At 42.0% G+C, this 21,481-nt stretch overlaps 1 protein-coding gene across 12 annotated transcripts in view; it reads right to left on the bottom strand.

Annotated features, from left to right (window-relative positions):
* LOC129822317 (RNA-binding protein Musashi homolog 2-like) overlaps positions 1–21,481 on the bottom strand; it is a 458,816-nt gene that overhangs the window by 8,680 nt on the left and 428,655 nt on the right. For 8 of the 12 annotated variants that reach the window (XR_008754471.1, XR_008754472.1, XM_055880501.1 and 5 more), the window contains exons 12-13: positions 7,638–7,835; positions 1,514–1,668 (exon numbers count right to left, since the gene is read on the bottom strand). The exons of 2 other annotated variants lie outside the window; for them this stretch is intronic. Coding sequence is in view for 8 of the 10 variants with exons in the window: in XM_055880501.1 (XP_055736476.1) it covers positions 1,514–1,668; positions 7,638–7,835 (353 nt within the window). In the remaining 2 variants the exon portion in view is untranslated. The remainder of the gene's footprint in view (positions 1–1,513; positions 1,669–7,637; positions 7,836–21,481) is intronic. 2 more of the 12 variants (XM_055880509.1, XM_055880508.1) reach the window with 1 other exon arrangement.

The raw sequence follows: 21,481 nt of genomic DNA, 5'->3' as shown, positions 1-21,481 counted from the left end.
TATGTCTCTATTTGGTTTGGTTAGGGTGTGATTTGTGATGGGCATTCTATGTTTTGTTTTCTATGATTTTGTGGTTCTATGTTTTGGCCGGGTATGGTTCTCAATCAGGGACAGCTGTCTATCATTGTCTCTGATTTGGAACCATACTTAGGTATCCCTTTTTCCCTCCTTTGGTTGTGGGTAGTTAACTTTGTTTGTGGCACTAATGCCCTGTAAGCTTCACGGATGTTTTTCGTTTATTGTTTTGTTGGCGACATTTTGAAATAAAAAGGAAAATGTACGCCAACCACGCTGCACCTTGGTCTTCGGCCGTGACAGGTGCTTTATGTGCCAACAGGGTTCCTTTAACATGCTAGGAATGCACCGGAAGACAAGGGGTTCAGTGGGCCAAACACACAAAAAGCCTTATTCACTTTTCAGCACACCTTGATGTTGCATTTTGGACAGGAGTTCAAACAGGGAGAACTGTATTAATTATCGGTGTGGCACAACGCTTTTAGTTACTCATCCATTTTAGTTGGAGCAGATTTTTCTCCGTGCTTTTACCTAAGCTGGCTAAAATCCATCAATACCCTCATCAAAGGTTCCAGACTGAAGCGTCCAACAGGGATAATGAATGTCAGTGTCTTCAAAGGACATGGAGAAAATATTCTCACGACAGCGGTTTAACGCACAAGGGGTTATTATTGTTGTATTGATTTACATAATTCACTTTGAATGAGGACCCTTTCAAAGGCTAGCCCTGGAATTCGTCTGGTGTAAGTCTACTCAAATCAGGAGTCACCACCACTGAAAAGGTGAAACAAAATAACTAATTGCAGGATTTTTTGACCTTCTGGCCGGCGCATGAACAGAAGTACACTGACACATCAGAGAGGTGATGACAGGCTGTACAAGTTCACAGTTTGTTTTAACGTTACTGCAGCTGACAGAAAAAATGAAATGTGTGAATGAGGACGAAATGTTGGTAATGTACACAATCACACAGACCCAACCACGCGCCTGAGCATCTGTCTAGCACCTGTGCCTTATTTGATGTTTAGATGGCAAACATTCTCACTGCATTGCAGGCACATGTGCATTGTAAAGCTTTAATAGGGCTAAACTCTGGCACAGTGACACTGAACACACTGATTATGCCTGCATTATTGTTTGACTAAAGTGGTAGAGAGTGACCAGTAGAACTTTGATTCACAGAGATTGTAATCTGATGAATGTTTACATGACGCCATCACGTTCACATACAGTAAGCATTACTTAATCTACAGCTCTCGTCTGATATATATATTATACATTTAGCATAACAAATGGAAGAGCGCACAAGACATCTGTAGCATAATAAGCATACCAATCTCTTTTGTGGATCGAAACCATATCCTTCAGACTGATGAAATATCCTGACGATGAGTTGAAATGGGCTGAGAGAATGAACAAGGAATATGGTTGACAGCACAAAGAAGGTGAAGGCGGTATTGGACGAGGTGGACGAGTTGCTGGAGTAAGCTATACTTACAGCAATGCTGTGGCCGAAGCCAGAGCCAGGCTGTGGGCTAGCAGCACTAATGTAGTTGCCCACACCGGAGTCCTGGCTGGGAGTGCCATAGAGGTCAGCCACGGGCCCGGGACTGTTGGTGCCGGGGAAGGCTCCGGGCCTGGCCTGGTTGGTGCCTGACGGAGGGGGGGAAGCGGGGGCGCCAAAATTGGGGTGATCAACGTAGCTATTTAGGACTGGTGGTGTGCAGAGATGGATAAAAGCTAAGTTTGAAGCTGAGGCCTGGCATGCATAGTGGGAGAGACTATAAGGACACTGGTGACCTGCAAAACTACTAACCTGACCCTTACCTTAAACGGAAAAACAACTTTTGTATTTTTTTCATTAGTCCCATATTGATACAGTCCCAAAATGTTTTGCATGTCAGCAGTCAAGTTTTCAAGATATTGGACTTTCAAGAAGAAAAGTGTCACCAGCCACATTATCATGATGATGCAAAACACCAAATTATTTTATTATTATTATTATTTTGGGGGGATTTTCCCTTTAACCAAACGTTAACCAATTCTGAAATTAAATATCAGTTTGCAGGTCAGGAGTGTCCGTATAGCCTTTTCCATGCACAGTAAAATAAATACAATTAAAATACTGGGCTGAAAAACACAAATCTCAATACACTACAGTCAAACAGGAAATGATAACGTCAGAGAGGAAGAAGGAAAGAGTGTTTATAGTTTACGTATACATTAATTAGGCTCAATGCTTTGTTCCCCAGTTGAAATTGAATGTAACACAAGCAGAAATGTATTAATAATGTTTAAATGTGATGTTTGTATGAGGAGCCTGGTATAAACATATACAGTACCAGTCAAATTTTGAACACACCTACTCATTCAAGGGTTTTTCTTCATTTGTACTATGTTCTGCATTGTAGAATAATAGTGAAGACATCAAAACTATGAAATAACACATATGCAATCATGTAGTAACCAAAAAAGTGTTAAACAAATCAAATAATATTTTATATTTGAGATTCTTCAAAGTAGCCACCCTTTGCCTTGATGGCAGCTTTGCACACTCTTGGCATTCTCTCAACCAGCCTCATGAGCTTGTCACCTGTAATGCATTTCAATTAACAGGTGTGTCTTGTTAAAAGTTAATTTGTGGAAATTCTTTCCTTCTTAATGTGTTTGAGCCAATCAGTTGTGTTGTGACAAGGTAGGGGTGGTATACAGAAGATAGCCCTATTTAGTAAAAGACCAAGTTAATTTTATGGCAAGAACAGCTCAAATAAGCAACAAAAGAAATGACAATCCATCATTACTTTAAGATGTGAAGGTCAGTCAACACGGAACACTTCAAGAACTTTCTTCAAAAGTTTCTTCAAGTGCAGTCGCAAAAACCATCAAGCGCTATGATGAAACTGGTTCTCATGAGGACCGCCACAGGAAAGGAAGACCCAGTCACCTCTGCTGCAGAGGATAAGTTCATTAGTTACCAGCCTCAGAAATTGCAGCCCAAATAAATGCTTCACAGATTTCAAGTAACAGAACCATCTCAACATGAACTGTTCAGAGGAGACCGCGTGAATCAGGCCTTTGTGGTCAAATTGCTGCAAAGAAACCACTACTAAAGGACACCAATAATAAGAAGAGACTTGCTTGGGCCAAGAAACACGAGTAATGGACATTAGACCGGTGAAAATCTGTCCTTTGGTCTGAGTCCAAATGTGGTTGGTTCCAACAGCCGTGTCTTTGTGAGACGCAGAGTAGATGAACAGATGATCTACATATGTGTGGTTCCCACCGTGAAGCATGGAGGAGGAGGTGTGACGATGTGGGGGTGCTATGCTGGTGACACTGTCAGTGATTTATTTAGAATTCAAGGCATACTTAACCAGCATGGCTACCACAGCATTCTGCAGCGATATGCCATCCCATCTGATTTGCGCTTAGAGGGACTATATTTGTTTTTCAACAGGACAATGACCCAACACACCTCCAGGCTGTGTAAGTGCTATTTTACCAAGAAGGAGAGTGATGGAGTGCTGCATCAGATGACCTAGCGTCCACAATCACCTGACCTCAACCCAATTGAGATGGTTTGGGATGAGTTGGACTGCAGAGTGAAGGAAAAGCAGCCAACAAGTGCTCAGCATGAAGTGCTCAGCATCAAGGCAAACGGTGGCTACTTTGAACAATCTCAAATCTAAAATATGTTTTGATTTGTTTAACACTTTTTGGTTACTACATGATTCCATATGTGTTATTTCATAGTTTTGATGACTTCACTATTATTCTACAATAAAGAAAATAGTAAAAATAAAGAAGAACCCTTGAATGAGTAGGTGTGTCTAAACTTTTGACTGGTACTATACATATGCAAAATGTATACATATTCTACAAGCCATCTGACCAGCTCCAACTAAACACGCTTTTAAAAGAAGATGTAATTCAGGATGCTCATGCATGACCAGTTTTCTACTTGTACGTACTCTAAGCATTCATATTCCATGCAAACTACAAAACAGCGTAGCGTTAAGACAGTAGCGTTATCTTCCCTATAAAGGGAAGATATGAAGGCTATCTCTCTACACAGCAGCTGAAGGAGCTCATCTCAAGATCCTATAGGAGGTAAAAACGTGGCAGAGGAAAAGTGAGCTGCCTCCCTCTCCTTATCACTTTTTTACATCTCTCCGTCTCGCGCTGCGTCGTGCGTCCGCCAGCGTCAAATATGACTGCCAGTTCATGAATCCCACTTTCATACAATAAATTGCTGCGGGGATTTGGGCACAACACCCCTTATCTAATCAACACCTGTCGCTAGGAGAGGCCCCCTCTCTCTCCTCCTTTAAATATATGATGGTGATTATCTTTCCCTTAGTGCCAGGGGTATCAGGCCTAGCTGGTGCCTGACAGCCAGGAAATTACACAGGGTGTCCTGGGTAATGCCTGCTAAAAGACTGCATCATTGAGTCACATTTCCACAGCAGCCTCCCACCAAGCCCAGCCGGCCCTTCCACATAGAGCGAGAGAGAGCACATTAAAGAGCAGAGAAATGGAGCCAACCACCTGCCCTTTGCATATCAGAGCTCATCGAGAGAGAGAGAGCTCATCGAGAGAGAGAGAGAGAGAGAGAGAGAGAGAGAGAGAGAGAGAGAGAGAGAAGAGAGCGAGAGCGAGAAAGAGAGCAAGAGAGAAGAGAGCGAGAAAGAGAGCGAGAGAGAAGAGAGCGAGAGCGAGAAAGAGAGCAAGAGAGAAGAGAGCGAGAGAGAGCAAGAGGAGAGAGAGAGGAAGAGAGGAGAGAGAGGAGAGAGAGAGAGAGAGAGAGAGAGAGAGAGAGAGAGAGAGAGAGAGAGAGAGAGAGAGAGAGAGAGAGAGAAGATAGAGAGAAGAGAGAGTGTGTGTGTGTTTAATGTATGACGGGCAGGGAAGATAGACAGCCACTATAACCAACTGACGAAAGTCTGAACAGCCAATCTAGATGACCTTGGCAGTGTATGTGAGGAAAACTACGGCTATACAGCGAGAGGGGCAAAGAGAGCTAGACAGAATCTTTTGAAAAGTAGAACACGACGCCGGGGAGAAATCCCAGACCAATAACAATGGCAATTAAGAAATGAGAGAGCAGGAAATAAAAAAGAAAAGGGGAAGTAGAGGAACCATGGTGTTGGCTTAAATTGCTCTAACTGTCTAGACCATTTGAACCATTGCTGCTGTCAGCTCAGCACCAGGTGACCCTCTGTTTTAGTGTGTTGAAAATAAAATAAAATAAAAATAAATAAAAACAAGAGCAGATATTAAAATTAAAAAATCTGGGGAACCTCGGCGAGGTCTGCTCATTTTTCTCTCCGAGCGCCACTCAGTGACACTCCTATTAATAAAGGAATATTAAATCAGTCTTTCCACTGCAGCTGGAAGCTTTTGCTTGGTGCGGATGTGGATTGAAAGGGAGGTCTATTAATGTGCTGGATCTGAAGACTCGTGAGGGTAAGGGTTATTAAAACCAGCTCAAGAAAGGAGACAGTCTAGATGAGAATGGAGGAGGATTTAGCCACACATTGTAATACGTGTCAAAATGAAATCTCAGTATAAACTAAGTGGGCTACGCTATACAGATACACCTCCATGGTCACCATAGATGATTGGATTGTGAAAGATGTTGTAAGGTGTAACTGTGCTCTCTAACAAGTGTCGTATGATAAAAAAAAACACAATATTATCTATGGATATCCCTGTTTGGGAGCAGAAAACACACACACACACACACACACACACACACACACACACACACACACACACACACACACACACACACACACACACACACACACACACACACACACACACACACACACCACATCAAATATTTCCTTCTCCCTCTAATAAGAGCGGATGAAATAATCAAATGACAAAGATAGAGTAGCCTCATTGTGAGGGAGAAATAAACAACTTCTCAGAGTGACACTGCTGCTTAGTATCAAGCAATGTTCCTGACTGGCTGCACTGTTCTTATCAGAGTGACCCAGTCCTAATATGGCTGTTTTAACCAATTACCCACTCTATCTCTGTTTATACAGCAGGCTAGATTCCTCATAATTGCTAGACTTTGCTGAATTGCACATCCCCCTGGCCGTTCCCATGTTGCACAGGATTTACGTATTTAAACCCCACTGTCAGCCCCACTAATAACTACACATGATTTACGCTCATTGGAGCACAGTTGTGGGGTTAGAACACTATAGGTGATTTAAAAAGAATCTCATTGCAATAAAATGTCCAGCACTTTCTGCTCCAGTCTAGATTTATCAAAGGAAATATGGCTTTAAGGGACCAACAAAAGAACTGGAAAAAGAAGACAAAGATGTGTGTTTCTGAAGACTATATCATTCAGACTGGCTGTGCATGAACTATGATAACAGTAACCCATTCAATTCTTTCTTCCTTCTTCCCTCATAAAATACATTACATTCCAGCAACAAAACATTATCTCGAAAGATAATGTCAAGCCAACAGGAATAATTTGCCACAGAACTTTTGCTCAACTTATTCATGATGATATTCACTATAGTCAAATACAAGCATTGGGAGCTCAATTGGTGGTCACTCGTTCTGTATGACAAATTCCTCATCAAGTTCTCTCTCTTACCTAAATGAGCAGTCTAAATGCATATAAATGATGGTTCATCACCTTATATGAAAAAGTGATGCACTGTACCAACAAACAAGATGCATTGTGGGTAAGCAAGGGATGGAGATCAATATTTGAAGAGTGCGATAAGAATAAATAATAATGACCTTGCTACATCTTAAACAAAAACCGGTACTAACAATGACACTACTGTAATGTATGCTGAACTGAAAATGGGAAATAGGTATACATGTATGCCTACAGTACATTAGGTCACCATCACTGTGTGAAATAGGAACGGGGTGTTGGTCTTTCAGTCAGTCAACACACAGCCATCAGCCATGTATACATACATATTCAACTAAACATATCCTGAAGTCATTTCCAAAATCAGTGTTATGAGAGGCATGCAGGGTATAGCAGGCAACCCGCCAGGGGTGTTACGCTACAGTACACAGTGCATCACCTTCCTCTGATAGTTATTGTTTCCCTCTCTGTCTCTATAAACACCTTTATTTTCTCTCTTCATCACTCTCTTTTACACTCTCACACTCTCTTTTACACTCTCATTTTTTTACACTCACACTCTTTTACACACTCTCGCTCTCTCTCTTTTACATTCTCACTCTCTCTCTCACTCACTCTCACACTCTTTTACGTTCTCTCTCTCACATTCTCTCTCTTTTACACTCTCTCGCTCTCTCTCTCACACTCTCTCTTTTACATTCTCACTCTCTCTTTTACATTCTCACTCTCTCTTTCACACACACACACACACACACACACACACACACACACACACACACACACACACACACACACACACACACACACACACACACACACACACACACACACACACACACACACACACACACACACACACACACACACACACATACACACACACACACACACACACACACCTTCTGATAATTCCTAACTAGAGTTCATGAATCTGAATGGCATCATTGACTGATTGAAGGATTGAAGGAGACGTTAGCGGGGTACACACCTGGGCTCTTAAAGGGGTCCGGGCTGTGCTGCAGGTGGTGCTGGAGGGGGGAGTTGCAGGCGGAGGTGGCATGATGCTCACTGTGCTGCAGCATCTGAGCAGCATGGGGCCCCAGGGAGCCAAAGTCGGCAAAGGAGCAGGGCGGCCCCCGCAGGTCACTGGGCCCGGCCCCGGAATAGAACCCATAATCTGGGAACCCTGAGAGATAGGAGTATAGTATAGGGAGGGAGGGAGGGGGGCGGGATGGGACGCATGTCCATCATCGTGGAAACATTTTACACAGTACTATAGTAACGTAATGGCTTTTTAAAGTATTTATGTTATTGCTATGTTGTTGTTGTTTTTCTGCATGGCATTGTGGTGAAGAGGAAGGCAAACTACAGCAAACATCCATGACTTGTTTTCTCCCTGCTTCCCCCCACTGCCCACCACCCCCCAGCTGCCCCACTGGCAGTGTGTGTGTGTGTGTAATGTGGTATGAGAGGCTGGGTACAGGGCCACTACGTTACACACACACCAGCCCTGCTCCCTAACACTAGTGTAGCTGATGTGGACTCAGGCTAAAAAATTATGGTCAAAGAAAATCTTTAGCAGAATTTACAACAGGTCAGTTCATGTAATCTTCACTTGCTCGCTTCAAAACACACACATATAATAACTGTGTGAAATACACACACTAAGAGCTCAAGAGTGAAAAATAACCAAAATGAGATTCTCCTAAAATAAGCGGGAGAATGATTAAGGAAAATCTATTATTCATGTTTGGGCTTCTGCGCATAAATCAATAAGATTAGAACAGCAATTCCTCATTCATTTTAGATCTGACACGGGCAAGATTGCACAATGTACTGGACTACTGATGTGGTGGAGAGGAGAAACAGACACAAGGCATTTGTTAACTATAAAGCTTATGTCCCCACAGGTCCGTACCGTTGACACACAGCACACTCACAGAGAGCGGCATTATCTGTGTAAATGGACTGTACTTAAAGAATATTATGCTTTTGTGTTTTTATATTAGTTTTGTTTAGTTTCAGTTAGTTTTCAGACCTGATTTGCTAGTTTTTATTCAGTTATAGTTGTATAAAAAAATATATATTTCGTTTTTATATTATTTTGTTTCAAAAAATTATGTGTCACTTTCATAGGGTATACATCAGGGGCGTATTTAGCCAGACGTAACGTTTTGGAATGTTCAGATAGGCTATTTCTATGTAGAACAAACATGCCTCTTTGACATGTAGAATAAGGAATCACATCAGCTCTATTCATGGCATTTCTATCTGCAACGTTCGAGACTGTTTGGCAACTAAACATGGCAAAGGTCTTGTGTCAGTCATTAGATTAGGTTAGGTTTAAATTATGAAGTAAATCTCAATGTGACTTGGATTTAAAAGGAATAGTACAGAGACTGGTACAAAAAATACGGTGGAAGGAAACTCTCTCTCGCCCATGTTTACACCAATACAATACTTTTTAACTTTAGTATGTAAGAAGAATCAAGTTAGCTACCTAGCTGATGTTGTTAGCTAGTGACAGCTGGTGATAGTGATGCACAAGCTAGGATTATTTAAACATTGCCATCAACTAGCAGCATTTACCTGGCATTTAGTACTTGAAAAGCCCACTAGATTGTTTAGAAGCTTAGAATTGATTAAAACTCAAATTCATGGTGGTTTTTATATTATTTTAGTTCGTTTTGGAGTAAAATATAATAGTTTCAGTATATTTTTAGTTTTTCCAAACATGTTTATTAATCAAATACTCAGTGGCGACCCATCATTCAGGGAATTTTGAGCCCCACTTGTTTAGCAAAAAAAAAAATATATATTATATACAGTACCAGTCAAAAGTTGACACTTTATATTTTTGACTATTTTCTACATAGTATAATAATAGTGAAGACATCAAAACTATGAAATAACACATATGGAATCATGTAGTAACCAAAAATCAAATCAAAATATATTTGATATTTGATATTCTTCAAAGTAGCCACCCTTTGCCTTGATTACAGTTTGCACAACCCTGTATATAGCCTTGTTATTGTTATTTAATTGTTGCTCTTTAAATATTTGTTATTTTTCTATTTTCTTTTTTAAAAATGTATGTATTTAATTACATTTTTATGTATTTATTGTTTACTTCAGTTTACTTAGAAAATACTTTCTTAACACTTATTGTTTCTTAAAACTGCATTGTTGGTTAAGGGCTTGTAAGTAAGCATTTCATTGTAAGGTCTAAACCTGTGACAAATAACATTTGATTTGATTTGTTGCCCGTGGCGACCTGTCATTCAGGGCAGGTGGATTTGTGTTGTCAGTGGCGACCCATCATTCAGAGCAGATGGGACAGAGCCTGTTTTGAGCCCCACCTGTTCATTTGTTATTTTTTGCCTGTTTTGCATGTTATTTTGGCATTAATTTGTGTCACATATCAGTTTGCAAACAATGTAAAAACACATTTATTGAGTAAATAAAGCTGCATGGTATCTTTTTTGCTTAAGGCAGCTCCAAAATGCAGGTGTTTCAGCCTAGCTCAGTGCTTTCTGTGTTGGTGGGGCAGCCAGCGGAAAATACAGAGAGTAGGAGCTGGTAATGTTCTCTAGTTGCGCCATAATTGGCGCAGTGTTCTGTTACTCATGGGGACACTACGTCACTGCAAAATCTACAGGGAGAGCTTGAAAATTCAAGCCCCATGGATGCTAGTTCTAGTTACATTAGAAGTGCCCATCCAAGAAGGCTCAAGGTCATTGGTCACAGATAAAATGACGTCTAATCACGTTATATCTACCGTAGCTTTGATTGGACTGATCATGTCAGCATCATACTTAAAAATCTTAGCTTCTTAGCTAGCAAGCTAGCAGTCATCATCATGAATCAAGTTGACAATCTACTGCCAAATCCTTTTCAATGCTTGTCATATGAAGAGAAATTATGAAGAGAGATTATAGATAAAATGTATCGGTGCTCATCGGCCATTGGACATAAACATTACACAACAAGTTGGAAATCACAAATTCAACAATGAGTGGTTTAGAAGGAATCAGTGGCTAACTGCAAGCATTGCAAAGCAATCACTAACCAGCTATTCAGTGGAGTGGGTGTGTGGTCCAAATCTGGTTTTAAGGGTCTCTTTTCAAAGCTTAAAAGGATAAACATTCGACATTGGCCATGCTGTCAATCCAGCATGACTTCTGCCACGTTCAAAACAACTGGAAACTCAAAACTGGGAAATCTCAAACGTCAGTGAGTTCAAGACAACTGGGAACTCTGCAAAAATTTTTTTTGCTCCAACTGGGAAAATACATTTTGAACGGTCATTCAAGTCGGAATTCCAAGTGGGGAACTTGGCCTCTTTCTAGAGCTTCGACCTTAAGATCACTGACGTCATGATCCAACCTTGTTTTTCCCCCCAGAGTTCCCAGTTGTCTTGAAAGCACCATAAATCAAGAGAATGTCAGACTTTGATGATAAAGTTTGACAACAGAATTTGCCCACGAAGGACCGCTGCGCCACCTTCCTGTTCAAGTGAGCACAGCACAACAAGGTGAGGTCAAAAATGTCTTGTATGCTGCTGCATAAATGATGTAATATGCCAGCGAGATATGTATACTTAGCTAACAAAGTAAACGTGTGCATCACCCTAGTAATTTGGTCCCCTTTACCCCTCATAACTTAGCCCACTGTTCTAACTTGGTTGTGCACATGTAGCCTATTTTAGAAAAATGTAATCATCGAACATTGTAAGAGCTTTCATTGTCTGCTTATATGCTCCCTTTATTTATCTTACGGTTCTGACTTGGTGTACAGGGAGAATACTGTAAGAACGGCCCATGTTCTGAATTCTGTCGCTGTACATTTCAAAAGTGCTGAACAAATAGTTATATTGACTACGTCCGTCTTAGCTAGCTCATTAATGTCTTAATCGAAATTACAGATTCCCTCTTATCCGCTAGTCGTCCCCTTATTCCATAATTTATACATCCCAATTGTCAATAGAAACCTCGTTTTTTTAAGCAAGTCAGCCATATCAGCGTTGTTTTTTTAAAAAGGCAGTAAATGAGGCTGTTTCGCTGCCAGACAAGGCTCCGCTGATAGCCAGGTGTAGCAGTGGTAAGGTGTTGGGACTGCTGTTGGGACTCTGCTGTTGGGACAGATTTATGTAGGCCCAAATAGTTTGTGGGCACCATTTGTCACCGTTATAGTGCAATTAATGAATTGTTTAGTGTTGTGTAAAGGCTTTTTTGGCATGCATCTAAAACATACTTTTTTTTTGCCCCACCAAGATTTACATACTAAAATTGCCACTGTAAATACTAAATAGCTTTTTATGATTTGTTTTCATATTAGTTTCAGTTTACTATAATAACCTTGCTGCTTAAACACATCACTCGTGGGGCAGAACAATGTGTTGACATGGACCACAGGTCTCCTGACTCATGTGTTGATAAAAACCTATCTTTGCACACTGACATTACTGTACTTAGCCTACGGTACTTATCGAGCCTTTGCTTTTCAAATCCAAATGTACTCATTCACTCTACTGACTGGCCAAAATAACGAAACATACTTTCACTTCATGTAAAAAAATAAGTTGTTTTATTTAACCTTTATTTAACTTGGCAAGTCAGTTAAGAGCAAATTCTTATTTACAATGTCGGCCTACATGTATGCAGTGAATGAAGGCCTACAGGTATGCAGTGAATGTCGGCCTACATGTATGCAGTGAATGAAGGCCTACAGGTATGCAGTGAATGTCGGCCTACATGTATGCAGTGAATGAAGGCCTACAGGTATGCAGTGAATGAAGGCCTACAGGTATGCAGTGAATGTCGGCCTACATGTATGCAGTGAATGAAGGCCTACAGGTATGCAGTGAATGTCGGCCTACAGGTATGCAGTGAATGAAGGCCTACAGGTATGCAGTGAATGAAGGCCTACAGGTATGCAGTGAATGTCGGCCTACATGTATGCAGTGAATGAAGGCCTACAGGTATGCAGTGAATGTCGGCCTACAGGTATGCAGTGAATGCCGGCCTACAGGTATGCAGTGAATGAAGGCCTACAGGTATGCAGTGAATGAAGGCCTACAGGTATGCAGTGAATGTCGGCCTACATGTATGCAGTGAATGAAGGCCTACAGGTATGCAGTGAATGAAGGCCTACAGGTATGCAGTGAATGAAGGCCTACAGGTATGCAGTGAATGAAGGCCTACATGTATGCAGTGAATGAAGGCCTACAGGTATGCAGTGAATGAAGGCCTACAGGTATGCAGTGAATGAAGGCCTACAGGTATGCAGTGAATGTCGGCCTACATGTATGCAGTGAATGAAGGCCTACAGGTATGCAGTGAATGTCGGCCTACAGGTATGCAGTGAATGCCGGCCTACAGGTATGCAGTGAATGAAGGCCTACAGGTATGCAGTGAATGTCGGCCTACAGGTATGCAGTGAATGAAGGCCTACAGGTATGCAGTGAATGAAGGCCTACAGGTATGCAGTGAATGTCGGCCTACAGGTATGCAGTGAATGCCGGCCTACAGGTATGCAGTGAATGAAGGCCTACATGTATGCAGTGAATGAAGGCCTACATGTATGCAGTGAATGTCGGCCTACATGTATGCAGTGAATGTTTGTGGAGACAACGGAAGACAGATGTCTAAAATGTTGAGGAGATGGAAGACAGAGAGAGAGAGCGGTTCAGGATACGCCGGCCCTCTCCACTCCTCCGCATCTCTCCAGAAGAGGGGGATGCCCACTCAAGCAAGGCGTTTTTAATAATTTAAGGAAGGAAACAAAACATACACACACACACTTAGGTTTTAATAAACGTTTTATGTGAGCGCTAATAGCCGGGTGTCCTTGAGGTTCAAAGTGATTTCTGAGCTCCCCTCTAATTAGCTGTCCCGTTCTGTTTCCTCTCTTCTTCCTAATTAGATCTTTAACAACAAACAAATGAAGATCTTTACAGAGCCATGCCACCAACACCCACATTAGTTCCCACTGAGGAGGAGGCCTCTGCCTGGCCCCTTCCCTTTGACTGTCTGTTCCCCTCACAGGCCACCCGCCATGATGCCAGCCTGCAGAAGAATCCCCCTAAATACAGACTAGGGAGAACAACCTGGCAGGAATGACAGGGAGACAAATACAACATTAACACTCTCGCACACGCGCATAAGCGCACATACAGACACTTACAACAAACACACCTGGCGGCTTTGTTTGCACTGACATGGAAAATGAGTCCTTGGCTGCCGGTGTCCCGGGTGCCGTGAACGTCTCATCTAACAAAGGACGGCAAAATGACATGTATTATTCAGGGAGATCATGATACCACTATCTATGGAAAATGTGGAATAAAATGCAGGTAAAAAGCTCCCGTTTACGGACTACAGAATATTGATTATTTTGCTAAGCTAATTCTCCTTTCTGTGCATGCAAATGATTAACTTTGAGTGTATGGAAGTGAAAAACGGAGCGGAATGAAACAGCAGCATTGTAGAGATCAAGGTTGGGACAATAATGGCAAGGCTCTGCTGTTCCTATAGCGACGCATGTGATGGAGAATGTATGTTTTTATTTATTTATTTGGTAGTTGTTGTCATCTATGCCTCCTTATCTATTTATTTTTTTAATAAATAAAGCATTTCTAATTACAGTACCTCATAAAATGAGAGAAAAAACTCTATTACAACAGTTGTATCAACTCCCAACCACCGCCCTAACATGGACAGTGTTCAGCAGCCGGTCTCTAGCATGGCCAGACAAATGTTTCGGAGCTGTGGAACATCTGCAGGGCCCCTCCCTGGCTGCAGCCTCAGCACGTCCCCAGCAGCAGAGCCGACACCTGGTGAGACTGGGCTGACTGGAGCTCTGGAGAAGTGTCGTGTCAATGCTACTACTATTAGGGAGACCCCATCTGGGAACACCACTACAGAGCCAAAGGGTGGATGACATGACAGAGGCCAAACACAGGCTCTACCTAGTGCTCTAGTCCATTACACATAATGACATGACAGAGGCTAAACACAGGCTCTATCTAGTCCTCTAGTCCATTACACATAACGACATGACAGAGGCCAAACACAGGCTCTACCTAGTGCTCTAGTCCTCTAGTCCATTACACATAATGACATGACAGAGGCCAAACACAGGCTCTACCTAGTGCTCTAGTCCTCTAGTCCATTACACATAATGACATGACAGAGGCAAAACACAGGCTCTACCTAGTGCTCTAGTCCTCTAGTCCATTACACATAATGACATGACAGAGGCTAAACACAGGCTCTATCTAGTCCTCTAGTCCATTACACATAATGACATGACAGAGGCTAAACACAGGCTCTATCTAGTCCTCTAGTCCTCTAGTCCATTACACATAATGACATGACAGAGGCTAAACACAGGCTCTATCTAGTCCTCTAGTCCATTACACATAATGACATGCCAGAGGCTAAACACAGGCTCTATCTAGTTCTCTAGTCCTCTAGTCCATTACACATAATGACATGACAGAGGCTAAACACAGGCTCTATCTAGTCCTCTAGTCCATTACACATAATGACATGACAGAGGCTAAACACAGGCTCTATCTAGTCCTCTAGTCCTCTAGTCCATTACACATAATGACATGACAGAGGCTAAACACAGGCTCTATCTAGTCCTCTAGTCCTCTAGTCCATTACACATAATGACATGACAGAGGCTAAACACAGGCTCTATCTAGTCCTCTAGTCCATTACACATAATGACATGACAGAGGCTAAACACAGGCTCTATCTAGTTCTCTAGTCCTCTAGTCCATTACTCATATTGACAAGACAGAGGCTAAACACAGGCTCTATCTAGTTCTCAAGTCCTCTCGTCCATTACACATAATGACATGACAGAGGCTAAACACAGGCTCTATCTAGTCCTCTAGTCCATTACACATAATGACATGACAGAGGCTAAACACAGGCTCTATCTAGTCCTCTAGTCCTCTAGTCCATTACACATAATGACATGACAGAGGCTAAACACAGGCTCTATCTAGTTCTCTAATCCTCTAGTCCATTACACATAATGACATGACAGAGGCTAAACACAGGCTCTATCTAGTTCTCTAGTCCTCTCGTCCATTACACATAATGACATGACAGAGGCTAAACACAGGCTGTATCTAGTTCTCTAGTCCATTACACATAATGACATGACAGAGGCTAAACACAGGCTCTATCTAGTCCTCTAGTCCATTACACATAATGACAAGACAGAGGCTAAACACAGGCTCTATCTAGTCCTCTAGTCCTCTAGTCCATTACACATAATGACATGACAGAGGCTAAACACAGGCTGTATCTAGTCCTCTAGTTCATTACACATAATGAGATGACAGAGGCTAAACACAGGCTGTATCTAGTCCTCTAGTTCATTACACATAATGACATGACAGAGGCTAAACACAGACTCTATCTAGTTCTCTAGTCCTGTAGTCCATTACACATAATGACATGACAGAGGCTAAACACAGGCTCTATCTAGTCCTCTAGTCCTCTAGTCCATTACACATAACGACATGACAGAGGCTAAACACAGGCTCTATCTAGTCCTCTAGTCCATTACACATAATGACATGACAGAGGCTAAACACAGGCTCTATCTAGTTCTCTAGTCCTGTAGTCCATTACACATAATGACATGACAGAGGCTAAACACAGGCTCTATCTAGTCCTCTAGTCCTCTAGTCCATTACACATAATGACATGACAGAGGCTAAACACAGGCTCTATCTAGTCCTCTAGTCCTCTAGTCCATTACACATAACGACATGACAGAGGCTAAACACAGGCTCTATCTAGTACTCTAGTCCATTACACATAATGACATGACAGAGGCTAAACACAGGCTCTATCTAGTCCTCTAGTCCATTACACATAATGACATGACAGAGGCTAAACACAGGCTCTATCTAGTCCTCTAGTCCTCTAGTCCATTACACATAATGACATGACAGAGGCTAAACACAGGCTCTATCTAGTTCTCTAGTCCTCTAGTCCATTACACATAATGACATGACAGAGGCTAAACACAGGCTCTATCTAGTCCTCTTGTCCTCTAGTCCATTACACATAATGACATGACAGAGGCTAAACACAGGCTGTATCTAGTCCTCTAGTCCATTACACATAACGACATGACAGAGGCTAAACACAGGCTGTATCTAGTCCTCTAGTCCTCTAGTCCATTACACATAATGACATGACAGAGGCTAAACACAGGCTCTATCTAGTTCTCTAGTCCATTACACATAATGACATGACAGAGGCTAAACACAGGCTGTATCTAGTCCTCTAGTCCTCTAGTCCATTACACATAACGACATGACAGAGGCTAAACACAGGCTCTATCTAGTCCTCTAGTCCATTACACATAATGACATGACAGAGGCTAAACACAGGCTCTATCTAGTCCTCTAGCCCTCTAGTCCATTACACATAATGACATGACAGAGGCTAAACACAGGCTCTACCTAGTTCTCTAGTCCTGTAGTCCATTACACATAATGACATGACAGAGGCAAAACACAGGCTCTATCTAGTTCTCTAGTCCTCTAGTCCATTACACATAATGACATGACAGAGGCTAAACACAGGCTCTATCTAGTCCTCTAGTCCATTACACATAATGACAAGACAGAGGCTAAACACAGGCTCTATCTAGTCCTCTAGTCCTCTAGTCCATTACACATAATGACATGACAGAGGCTAAACACAGGCTCTATCTAGTTCTCTAGTCCTCTTGTCCATTACACATAATGACATGACAGAGGCTAAACACAGACTCTATCTAGTCCTCTAGTCCATTACACATAATGACATGCCAGAGGCTAAACACAGGCTCTATCTAGTCCTCTAGTCCTCTAGTCCATTACACATAATGACATGACAGAGGCTAAACACAGGCTCTATCTAGTCCTCTAGTCCTCTAGTCCATTACACATAATGACATGACAGAGGCTAAACACAGGCTGTATCTAGTTCTCTAGTCCTCTAGTCCATTACACATTACGACATGACAGAGGCTAAACACCGGCTCTATCTAGTCCTCTAGTCCTCTAGTCCATTACACATAATGACATGACAGAGGCTAAACACAGGCTCTATCTAGTTCTCTAGTCCTCTCGTCCATTACACATAATGACATGACAGAGGCTAAACACAGGCTGTATCTAGTCCTCTAGTCCATTACACATAATGACATGACAGAGGCTAAACACAGGCTCTATCTAGTCCTCTAGTCCATTACACATAATGACATGACAGAGGCTAAACACAGGCTCTATCTAGTCCTCTAGTCCTCTAGTCCATTACACATAATGACATGACAGAGGCTAAACACAGGCTCTATCTAGTCCTCTAGTCCATTACACATAACGACATGACAGAGGCTAAACACAGGCTCTATCTAGTCCTCTAGTCCATTACACATAATGACATGACAGAGGCTAAACACAGGCTCTATCTAGTCCTCTAGTCCTCTAGTCCATTACACATAATGACATGACAGAGGCTAAACACAGGCTCTATCTAGTCCTCTAGTCCTCTAGTCCATTACACAAAATGACATGACAGAGGCTAAACACAGGCTCTATCTAGTTCTCTAGTCCTATTGTCCATTACACATAATGACATGACAGAGGCTAAACACAGGCTCTATCTAGTCCTCTAGTCCATTACACATAATGACATGACAGAGGCTAAACACAGGCTCTATCTAGTCCTCTAGTCCATTACACATAATGACATGCCAGAGGCTAAACACAGGCTCTATCTAGTTCTCTAGTCCTCTAGTCCATTACACATAATGACATGACAGAGGCTAAACACAGGCTGTATCTAGTCCTCTAGTCCATTACACATAATGACATGACAGAGGCTAAACACAGGCTGTATCTAGTTCTCTAGTCCTCTAGTCCATTACACATAACGACATGAGAGAGGCTAAACACAGGCTCTATCTAGTTCTCTTGTCCTCTAGTCCATTACACATAATGACATGACAGAGGCTAAACACAGGCTCTATCTAGTCCTCTAGTCCATTACACATAATGACATGACAGAGGCAAAACACCGGCTCTATCTAGTCCTCTAGTCCTCTAGTCCATTACACATAATGACATGACAGAGGCTAAACACAGGCTCTATCTAGTCCTCTAGTCCATTACACATAATGACATGACAAAGGCAAAACACAGGCTCTATCTAGTCCTCTAGTCCATTACACATAATGACATGACAGAGGCAAAACACAGGCTCTATCTAGTCCTCTAGTCCTCTAGTCCATTACACATAATGACATGACAGAGGCTAAACACAGGCTCTATCTAGTTCTCTAGTCCTCTAGTCCATTACACATAATGACATGACAGAGGCTAAACACAGGCTCTATCTAGTCCTCTAGTCCATTACACATAACGACATGACAGAGGCTAAACACAGGATCTATCTAGTCCTCTAGTCCATTACACATAATGACATGACAGAGGCTAAACACAGGCTCTATCTAGTTCTCTTGTCCTCTAGTCCATTACACATAATGACATGACAGAGGCTAAACACAGGCTCTATCTAGTTCTCTAGTCCTCTAGTCCATTACACATAATGACATGACAGAGGCTAAACAGAGGCTCTATCTAGTCCTCTAGTCCATTACACATAACGACATGACAGAGGCTAAACACAGGCTCTATCTAGTCCTCTAGTCCATTACACATAATGACATGACAGAGGCTAAATACAGGCTCTATCTAGTTCTCTAGTCCTCTAGTCCATTACACATAATGACATGACAGAGGCTAAACACAGGCTCTATCTAGTCCTCTAGTCCTCTAGTCCATTACACATAATGACATGACAGAGGCTAAACACAGGCTCTATCTAGTCCTCTAGTCCTCTAGTCCATTACACATAATGACATGACAGAGGCTAAACACAGGCTCTATCTAGTCCTCTAGTCCATTACACATAATGACATGACAGAGGCTAAACACAGGCTCTATCTAGTCCTCTAGTTCTCTAGTCCATTACACAAAACGACATGACAGAGGCTAAACACAGGCTCTATCTAGTCCTCTAGTTCATTACACATAATGACATGACAGAGGCTAAACACAGGCTCTATCTAGTCCTCTAGTCCATTACACATAATGACATGACAGAGGCTAAGAACAGGCTCTATCTAGTCCTCTAGTCCATTACACATAATGACATGACAGAGGCTAAACACAGGCTCTATCTAGTCCTCTAGTCCATTACACATAATGACATGACAGAGGCTAAACACAGGCTCTATCTAGTTCTCTAGTCCTCTAGTCCATTACACATAATGACATGACAGAGGCTAAACACAGGCTCTATCTAGTCCTCTAGTCCATTACACATAATGACATGACAGAGGCTAAACACAGGCTCTATCTAGTCCATTACACATAATGACATGACAGAGGCTAAACACAGGCTCTATCTAGTCCTCTAGTCCATTACACATAATGACATGACAGAGGCTAAACACAGGCTCTATCTAGTCCTCTAGTCCATTACACATAATGACATGACAGAGGCTAAACACAGGCTCTATCTAGTTCTCTAGTCCTGTAGTCCATTACACATAATGACATGACAGAGGCTAAACACAGGCTGTATCTAGTTCTCTAGTCCTCTAGTCCATTACACATAACGACATGACAGAGGCTAAACACAGGCTGTATCTAGTTCTCTAGTCCTCTAGTCCATTACACATAATGACATGACAGAGGCTAAACACAGGCTCTATCTAGTTCTCTTGTCCTCTAGTCCATTACACATAATGACATGACAGAGGCTAAACACAGGCTGTATCTAGTTCTCTAGTCCATTAAACATAATGACATGACAGAGGCTAAACACAGGATCTATCTAGTCCTGTAGTCCATTACACATTATGACATGACAGAGGCTAAACACAGGCTCTATCTAGTCCTCTAGTCCATTACACATAACGACATGACAGAGTCTAAACACAGGCTCTATCTAGTCCTCTAGTCCATTACACATAATGACATGACAGAGGCTAAACACAGGCTCTATCTAGTCCTCTAGTCCATTACACATAATGACATGCCAGAGGCTAAACAAAGGCTCTATCTAGTCCTCTAGTCCATTACACATAATGACATGCCAGAGGCTAAACAAAGGCTCTATCTAGTCCTCTAGTCCTCTAGTCCATTACACATAATGACATGACAGAGGCTAAACACAGGCTCTATAAAGTTCTCTAGTCCTCTAGTCCATTACACATAATGACATGACAGAGGCTAAACACAGGCTCTATCTAGTCCTCTAGTCCATTACACATAACGACATGACAGAGGCTAAACACAGGCTCTATCTAGTCCTCTAGTCCATTACACATAATGACATGACAGAGGCTAAACACAGGCTCTATCTAGTCCTCTAGTCCATTACACATAATGACATGACAGAGGCTAAACACAGGCTCTATCTAGTCCTCTAGTCCTCTAGTCCATTACACATAATGACATGACAGAGGCTAAACACAGGCTCTATCTAGTTCTCTAGTCCTCTAGTCCATTACACATAATGACATGACAGAGGCTAAACACAGGCTCTATCTAGTCCTCTTGTCCTCTAGTCCATTACACATAATGACATGACAGAGGCTAAACACAGGCTGTATCTAGTCCTCTAGTCCATTACACATAACGACATGACAGAGGCTAAACACAGGCTGTATCTAGTCCTCTAGTCCTCTAGTCCATTACACATAATGACATGACAGAGGCTAAACACAGGCTCTATCTAG

The sequence above is a fragment of the Salvelinus fontinalis genome, chromosome 24 (assembly GCF_029448725.1).
Source record: "Salvelinus fontinalis isolate EN_2023a chromosome 24, ASM2944872v1, whole genome shotgun sequence".
Classification (NCBI taxonomy): domain Eukaryota; kingdom Metazoa; phylum Chordata; class Actinopteri; order Salmoniformes; family Salmonidae; genus Salvelinus; species Salvelinus fontinalis.
This window is presented reverse-complemented; position numbering and strand designations above follow the sequence as displayed.